Source organism: Protobothrops mucrosquamatus, unplaced genomic scaffold (genome assembly GCF_001527695.2).
Source record: "Protobothrops mucrosquamatus isolate PMUCROS unplaced genomic scaffold, P.Mucros_1.0 scaffold4646, whole genome shotgun sequence".
NCBI lineage: Eukaryota > Metazoa > Chordata > Lepidosauria > Squamata > Viperidae > Protobothrops > Protobothrops mucrosquamatus.
Window position 1 is genome coordinate 47,922 of NW_015390545.1, and position 8,664 is coordinate 56,585.

Sequence of the window (8,664 nt, forward strand, 5' to 3'; positions counted from 1 at the left end):
ATTTAAGGGCGGGAAATTCGGCTGCTCTCGATTGGGCGATGTCGTCAGGCCACGCCGGGCGAGAAAGACTGAAGGCTTCTCCCGGAGACCGTATGCCCGGAATGGGACGGCTTTTCTACCCATCTTCCCCGCCCCTTCCCCGCCCTTCCTGAGCCTAAGACGTCCCGGCGGCGAAGGGAGCGAGGGTGGCTATAGCAACCTCGCCGCCGACTAGGCCCTCCTCTTGCCTTGCTTTGCCTGCGCAGAGAGAGGGAGGAGGGAAACGAAAACAGCCGGGAAGCGCCGGGGCTCCCGGGGCCGACCCTAAGGCGAGGAGCGGACCCTAGAGCGAGAACATGGGGGTCAGGATGGACGAGAGTGGCGAGCGCAGGAGGAGGCGGAGCAGCCCAGGTAGCGCGCAGAGACCGAGCGGGGTCGGGCATCTGCTCCCGTAGCGCCGGGGAAGGAGGCGCCCGAGGATTCACTCTTAAGGTCCCGATTGGCACCGCTGCCGGGCGCCTTCTTTTCTAGAGCTCCCGGCTCGCTGCAGTCGGAGGGAGGGCTGCCCCGCTCATCCGAAGCACTTGGTTTGTGGGTGGCCGGCGACTAAGATCCAGATTCCAGCATCCCGTGGGACCGGATCCCCTCGCGCAGCCGAAGGTTACGCGACTTCACCTCCTCGCGCAGGCTGGGGTTCTGTGACCCAGCATGCACTGCTTCTCAGGCTCCGCAGCCGTTCCAGAATGCGCCGTTCTGGGCTCTTGGGGGAGGGAAAGCGGTGGGGGGGAAAGCTTCCTCAACGGTGCTGGCCTGCTCCAGTTAACGCAGGGAAGGGACGAGGAGCGTGGGGATTTCCCGGCCTGATTATCTAACTCCACGGCGGCAGCAGCAGCAATTGCTAAAGCATAGGAAAAAATTCCCTATCCTAAATCAAATACATTTTCTGACTTGCGAATCCACTACTAAGGGCAAGAACTTGGCACCAGCAAGCAGGGTTTTCAAAGACTTAATGCACCCATGGACTATTGTCAATGGATATCAGCCCCCTCCATCTTTTTGCATTGCTTGCTGCAAATCAACTGAAGAAGGGTGAGATACAGGTGGTCCTCGGCTTATGACCACAATTGAGCTCAAAATCTATGTTGCTAAGTGAGACATCTGTTAAGTGAGCTTTGCCCCATTTTACAATCTTGGCTGCACTTTTTGAATTAATAACACAATTGTTAAGCGAATCTGGCTTCCCATTGATTTTGCTTGTCAGAAGGTTGCAAAAGGTGATCATATGATCCTGGGACATTGCAACTGTCATAAATAGGAGTCAGTTGCCAAATGTCTGAATTTTGATCGCATCACTATGGCGATGCTGTAACGGTCATAAGTGTGAAAAATGGTCATAAGTCATTTTTTTCAGTGCTGTTGTAACTTTGAATGGTCACGAAACGAACTGTTGTAAGTCAAGAACTACCTGTATATAGTTGTAGGAAATAAATGATGTATAGTATTTTGTCTGTGGTGTTAGTATTTTGCAATATCTTAATTATTTTGTCCTGGAAACTTGCTTGTTCAAACACAACAAATGTGATTTTTGAGGCAAGATCATTCAAGAGTGATGTCCATTAAATGTGAGTGTGGTTTTAAGTCTAAATGTATTTCATTTACATCATTTGTGTCATTTGTTTAATTATGTAGTTGTTGTAAATGGGATTGTTTGCAGTAACATTTAAATTCAGTAGATACATTTTAATGGTCAGACCCTGATATTTATCCATGAAATGGGAAAAGTTCATTGATGGAATTCATATTAAAAAATTGACCATTGTGCCTGAAGTCTGTTGAACCAAGAACGTGCAGTGCTCTCCATGCATTTGTAGTCTTCTTCATCTTTAGGTAGAAATAATTTCTTGATACCAGAATATCTGTAAAACATATCCTGAAAGATAAATGACTATGCCTAATAGATGTTGTAATTTCCCAAAGATATACCATATTAAAAGTTTTTGTAGAATGGAAATAATTTTCTTTACTATCTTAGCTTTCTCATGCAAAATAGGATCTACATACATTCCATTTTATTGAGAGTTGCCCAAAATTGTCTGAAAGATGGGCGACCATATAAATGTTTTAAATAAATAAATAAAATAAAAGGTGGAAGATCTCATGTAATGGCCTGTCTTTCCTACTAAGCATGTATAACACAATTGAGGAAATACTACTTTAAAAATATTAATGAGAAAGTTATTCTTTCTGAGAAAAGTTTTTATTAATGATGTTATCCAGGTGCAAATTTATAGCAGTGGAACTTTCTGACCAGAGAAAAAAATTAGGTAGTCCTTGTTTAGCAACCACAAATGGGACCTGTTGCTAAGCACAGAAAATCATGTGATAGAGATGGACTTACAACATCACTTTCCATTCTGTTGTTAAGTGAGTCATCACATTACTTTTATCTTCTCTATTAATTCTGTTTCTGGGAAGCCAGTTGCGAAGCCCGCAAATAGCATGACCATAAGACTTTGCAACAGTCATAAATGTGTGCCAGATGCCATCAAATGGCTGCAGGATGTTGCAATGATCATAAACAAGAAGTTTAGTTGCAAAGCTTTGGGTTTGTTTTTTTACACTATTTTTTACATTTTCGTCATTAAACAAGGCAGTTGGTAAGGACTACTTATAGTCTTCGTAGCTTTTTGCGTCACTATTAGCAAAGTAAGCTAATGAGTGACATCTAAAGTAAAACTCAAATGGGAACTTCCAACTGTGCATACGTCCCAAGAAGTTCTTTTATAATATTCAGACAAAGGGACATCTTCCCAAGCAGTTCAGCCAGGACTATATGAGAAGTTTGAAGAGATATAGTGCTATTCTTTCATTGCAGAAGTCCCATTCTGTCCTAGTAAAATTTTCAAGAGCTGAATAGATTCATTTTTATACAGCCTTTGGTCTGCTCTTTTGAGTCAGTATAGCTACCACACACTGCTTGTTTAACTGTAACACTGACAAACTAACAAACTTTCTGGCCTTAGGCCAGAATCACTCTCAAATTAATATTTGTTTAATTGCTGAGCTATTATATTTCCCCTGAATTTTAATGTTAAACTTTAAATATTTCTTGCTGAAAATGCGTTTAGAAAGACTGCATTGGTTGCTTGTATGTTGTTTTCCACCATAATAAAGTTGCTAAAATTATAGTAAATATAGTAGGTAGTCTATATAAAAAAGAGAAAAATATGCCATTTGCTTTCATTGCAGTCTAAACTTAGGTAGCATCTGCATAAAAACCTAAGCCTATGAAAGCATAGCATTCTCCATTAATGAATCTACTTTCTTGATAGCAAAATATTAAAGTAGGTTTAAAAAAAAAATCCTACAGCCCCAGATTTTTAACAGGCAATTACAACAATCTAAACTTAGTTTTTTTTTTCTTTTTTCTTTCAGTAATTGAGTATCTGACCATTCCTAGATATGGACTGGCAAGCCCATTCAAAGGACATTTAAGTACAAAAAGTAATGGTAAGTAATTTATGTGATGTGATAAATAATTTATTTGGAAAGCACACTAGGCATAGAGTGCTACAGGCCTTTTATTTAAGCATTAATTTGACAAAATTTAGCAGTATAATCAGTTAGTTTAACCAAGAAATTAAATCTAAACCTAATAATGTTATTAAAGGAAAATATTTAGCCATCTTGATCTTGTTTTTAGCAATAAGTAATACAACTTTCAATCTAGAGAAAACTGTTAAAGAAGCATAACTAGATATTTTTGAAAACCATGTAACTTAAATAATTCAAAAAATGTACACAAAGTATTATCGTAGTTCTTCATTTAGCTTCTTTTTTCAAAACACAGTGAATTAAAATTGCCATATTTATTTATTCTGTGTAAATTTAAATAAATTCTCTCACCACTTGTCCCATCAGTGCTTTCTGTCTTCATTAGCATGAAATTGTCAGAACTTTCAAGCTGAAATCCTTAAGCCTCTTTACCTCAGAGTGATCACATTGACTTCATAATGGGTCTATTCTTGGAGTGGCTGTGTTGAGGATGTCATGCTAGTTTCACATGCATGGATACGTGCTGCTCCACTGACTGTTAAGACATAAACTTTTATTGGCAGAAGCATTGCTGAAATGGCTCTGTGATTAGCGCTCATCTTGTTCATGGCTCAGTAACAGAAGAATCTCAGTCTTGTGTGAGGGTTGATTTTAGTTTGCTTATTTATTTAATATATGATTAGTTGTTGGAACTGCTATCTTAGCACAAGCTATGAACTCTGATGGTATTAAGAAACTAAGAAAGTCAAAAAGGATCAAAAAAGCAAGACCATTGAATAAGCCTGCTGATAGCAGTCCACTGACCTCTTGAAATCCATGATCTCAGCAAATACAGCTGAAGCCCACTCATATCTAAAGCATTAAGGGATCTGGAAGAAATGGCATCCTGTTTAATCTAAATCATGGGTGTTAAACTGGCGGCCTGCGGGCTGGATGTGTCACATGCTGGCCACGCCCACCCCAACTCCGCAATGGCAAAAAAGTCATGATACGTCACGTGATGCGATCGAGTTTGACCCCTGTAATCTAAATTAATTCATAGCAAGAAATAGATGTGGCTAATGAAAGATCATTATGTTTAATTTTATTTAATTAATTTTTTTATAATGTTAAGTTAAAAAAATAGGAGTAGTAACTTAAACTTTTTAAAATGTAGTGCTTTCACACAGGGATTTGTGGGATCTTTCAGCTTGAAAACTACACCTGCAAACAATGCTATGGCATCAAGAATTCCTGATCATTTCTCAGGCCATTTTAAATAAGACTTAACAAAATAAATATTCCTGTAATAAAATAAGCACCTTTTATATAGAACAAACCTCAGAGAATGTTATATAAATCTTGGGAAAGATTCTCTGCCAAGGATTGCATTAATCTACTTATTCTCTTATATGTGAGGAGAAGAAGGATCTCATATACAAACTGCCACCTTGTGAACTTGGGTGAGGTTTTTTCTCTGGTTCAATCTAAAAACTTTGTTTTATGGTTCCACTTTTTACTTAATAATGTTTTAGATTAAATGAAGGTATTTAGAATAGGTTGGTTTAGTTTAAGTATGTCTAGTTTCTTTTAGTGCACCTTCATCTAGTTCTCTGTTTTAAGTACTTTAAATGTTTTAACTACCATTGCCTTGGACAATTTCAATTTGTGGCAGAAAAGTTTTGACTATATTTTTAATCATTGAAATAATTAGGTTCTGTGGCTAGATCATCACTACTTTCTCATAAATGGACACCATCATTCTCCCTTTTTCATACAGTTTATTCATTCCAAGAAAAACAGTATGCAACAATATCCAGGTCTATTATGCTATTTATTTCATTTTAATGCCACCTTTATTCACATTTTCATTTTTTCCTTGTATCTGCAATTGTGGATCCAGATTATTGGCATTTTATCCTAATGCTCAAATATGTTTTATTTTGGTAGCTTTCTGCATTGACTCCTCCTCCCGCAGACTCAGTAATCAGTACCTCATCAGGGATCACATGGCTGTTCACTACAATAAAATACTTTCAGCCAAAGGTAAAAACACTCATACTTGAATTATTTTCAAACATTTGTTATAAAACTCATATGATATGGTAGTAAGAATGTCTGACTAGGACCCAGGAGATCAGATTCAAATGTCCACCTGGTTCTAAAGGTCCCAGATGGGCATGAGCCACACAAGAGTATTGTTAAGATAAAATGAGTGAGAAGGGGAAAACAGTGTATATTACTTCAAACTTTATAAAGGCAAAAAAATAAAGTATTATAAATATTCTGTTATCAGAAAATAGGAAAATAAAACATATTCTTACAAAAATTTGGTTAGAGATGCAGATCATGTGTGCCCTTGCAATATGATTTTTTTTTAACTAAAGTGAGATAGGTCATTTTGTTGTCCAAAACTGTATAGCCCTGTGTTTTCTCCTAAATTGTTGAAAGCTTGGTGGCATACAGTTTATTATTGTGATTACGATATTTGCAGGTCATATTTTTTATTTTTTTACTTTTCTCTGAATGAGAATAAATTTTCTCACAGGAAATATTGGGGTTGGGGGAGATTGGTGAGTTATGTCCCTCTATGGCATCAGCCATGGCTTACTGAGAGAAGAGAAGGGAGACACTGGGAAGCAGGTGGGGCTGGACCAGGCAGTTATGCCAAGCTGGCAACTGCTGAAGAGAGAATGAGAGGTTACAAAGAGCCCAACATGGTATGGTAGAATTTTTGCAATGTAATGGTTTGTTTTGGGTTCAAAACAAAATGTTTTCTATTTTATGAATACCCCTATGACCCACTATTCTTCTTATAGTAGCTTTTTAAGACAGGTAATTGCTAATGAGGTAGTTTTACTGGCTAGAAAAGCAATTTAAATTACAAATATGTAAATGGATGCACTAAATTAGGATCCCATTTTTTCTGTGCAGTAGGACATTTATTTTTCTAACGGATGAAATATCTGAAATACTTTGAGGTAATTTATCTTTACAGGGTAATACTCCACATTGAATTAGATATGTAAGATGGAAAGAAAATGTGCTATATTGAGGAAGAAAGGGAAAATATGTGATCAGAATACTTTTCTCTGATGTTCTACAGAGACATGGAATATCATTATAAACCTAGTACTTTGCCTATGCGCTTACTCATTTAATTCTACTGATACTTGATAATTCCAAGCTGAGATTTGCCAGAAAGCCATAACAATTACTTACTACATTTAAATAAGCCATTTCTGTCAGCATTCAAATTTATTTAGTTGAAGATATGAGTACGCAAAAGAAATAGATGAGTGGAGTTAAAAGGAAAATACATTCAGACCACTATTGACTTACAGGAAGTCAGTTGGGGGATACAGATGGTAAAGGCAGAGTTAGAAACCACAATGGCATAGCTGTTTTTCTCTAAGCTGCCAGTTTGGTTCATTATTTCTTCTTACACCATTGTTACAGTTCACAAGTAGAACTAAAGCATTCAGAGAGCTAAATTATGCTGAAGTCTGCATAAAATCAAAGCATTTCCAACTTCTGATATCTAATGATGCTATGATGGAACTGCAGGTGATGGCTCTGGGAAAAAACAGATAGGAGTTAGGCTAAACTAGACTTGTGGAAAAGGCCTCCACCTCATCTCTTCTTCTGATGGTTGCTGCTTGAGGCAGTTAAGGAAAGGAATATGTTAAGTAAATAAGATAGGACTTGTATATTCTGTCTCTTTGCTTGCCTGGATGCTGATGTCTTGGCAGGAAAGTAATCAAATGGCAGTTGGTCTTATCCTCTCTAACATTGGAGGCCTGACTGTTTTAATTTGAAATTAGGCCAGGTGATCAGGAAACCTTATTGCCAGTACTAAAGATCTAGAGTTCTTTAACAGTAAGTAATGAAAGCTTGGCAGATACGGTCTTTGTACATAATTATAAAAAAACCTATTAAATAGCTTCTAAGACTGAGTTCCTAAGATTAATTCAGATGAAACCCAGAGTGGTTTAATCAATAATTCTAACTAACATGTTGCTGATCCAGCTGACAGCTCAGTATACTATTGTTACTTCCTTCGGTATACACTTTTTCTCTGGTTTAAGCTCTCCTAAGATGAGAAAAATCACTGCTAAATATAAAGGATATTTTATTATGGAATATACAGAGTGTTAGATGAAGATCAGAAATTTTACTTGAAGGTAGATAATAGTCCATATTCAAGATACCATGGCAGTCTTGCATTCATTATTATTCTCCATAAAGGCTACTGGAGATACAAAATAAAAATAGGTTTTGTCTTATATATTTTTAAAAGGGAGGGATCAAAAAATTGAAAAATATTTTTCAAGTTTCAGCAGGTTACCATTTCTAGATGTTCTGCTATTTTCCTTCCTATTTTCATGGCTGACTCTAGTGCAGTATTATGTCTGTGGGGTCCTTGGTGCTCTCTGAGTTCAGTTGTTTTCTTACAGATGTTTCATTACCCAACTAGGTAACATCAACACTTATTAAGGGCTCCATAGTTCAACCTTGAGTTACAAATATTCTCTTTTATCAGTATTATGTCTGCATGATATTATTGATTGATTGATCACCCATCTCATAGAAGTTTACTCTGATTCCCAGACTTGATGGCATAACCAGGTCTTGAGGAATTTCTGGAACATTAAAAGGATGAAGCTAACTTTATGTTGGGGGGGGGGAGAAAGTTCTATAAGACAGATGCCACAGCAGCGAAGAGACCCACTACCTGGGATCTGCCAAATGTAGGTCCCTGGCAGATGGTATCTGCATTGTGCCTTCTCTGCCAGATCTAGTGGGTTGGGCTGATATAATTAAGAGACAGGCAGCCCCCCACATAATCCAGTCCCATTCCATGAAGGCCTTTAAAGGTTAAAACCAGCACTTTGCATTTGGCCCTGAAAGCAAACTGGCAACCAATGCAGATCACACAGCAGAGGTTTAATATGACCTGTCTTTTGCACCAGCTGAAGCTTCCAAATAATTCTTCAAGGGCAGCTGCATATAGAGTATATTACAGTAGTCTAGTATGGAGGTGACTAGAATGAATGTGAGCCAAACCTCCCTATCCAGGATTGGGCACAACTGATGCCCAATCCAGAGCTGTGCAAAGACCCTCTTAGCCAGACTACTACCTCTCCTCAA

The 8,664-nt window shown here is 38.0% G+C and overlaps 1 protein-coding gene across 1 annotated transcript in view; it reads left to right on the forward strand.

Annotated features, from left to right (window-relative positions):
• Nucleotides 1-335: 335 nt before the first annotated feature.
• Nucleotides 336-8,664, forward strand: part of LOC107299180 (spermatogenesis-associated protein 7) — a 23,268-nt gene continuing 14,939 nt past the window's right edge. The window contains exons 1-3 of the mRNA XM_015828547.1: nt 336-390; nt 3,415-3,489; nt 5,464-5,559. Coding sequence (XP_015684033.1) covers nt 336-390; nt 3,415-3,489; nt 5,464-5,559 — 226 coding nt within the window. The remainder of the gene's footprint in view (nt 391-3,414; nt 3,490-5,463; nt 5,560-8,664) is intronic.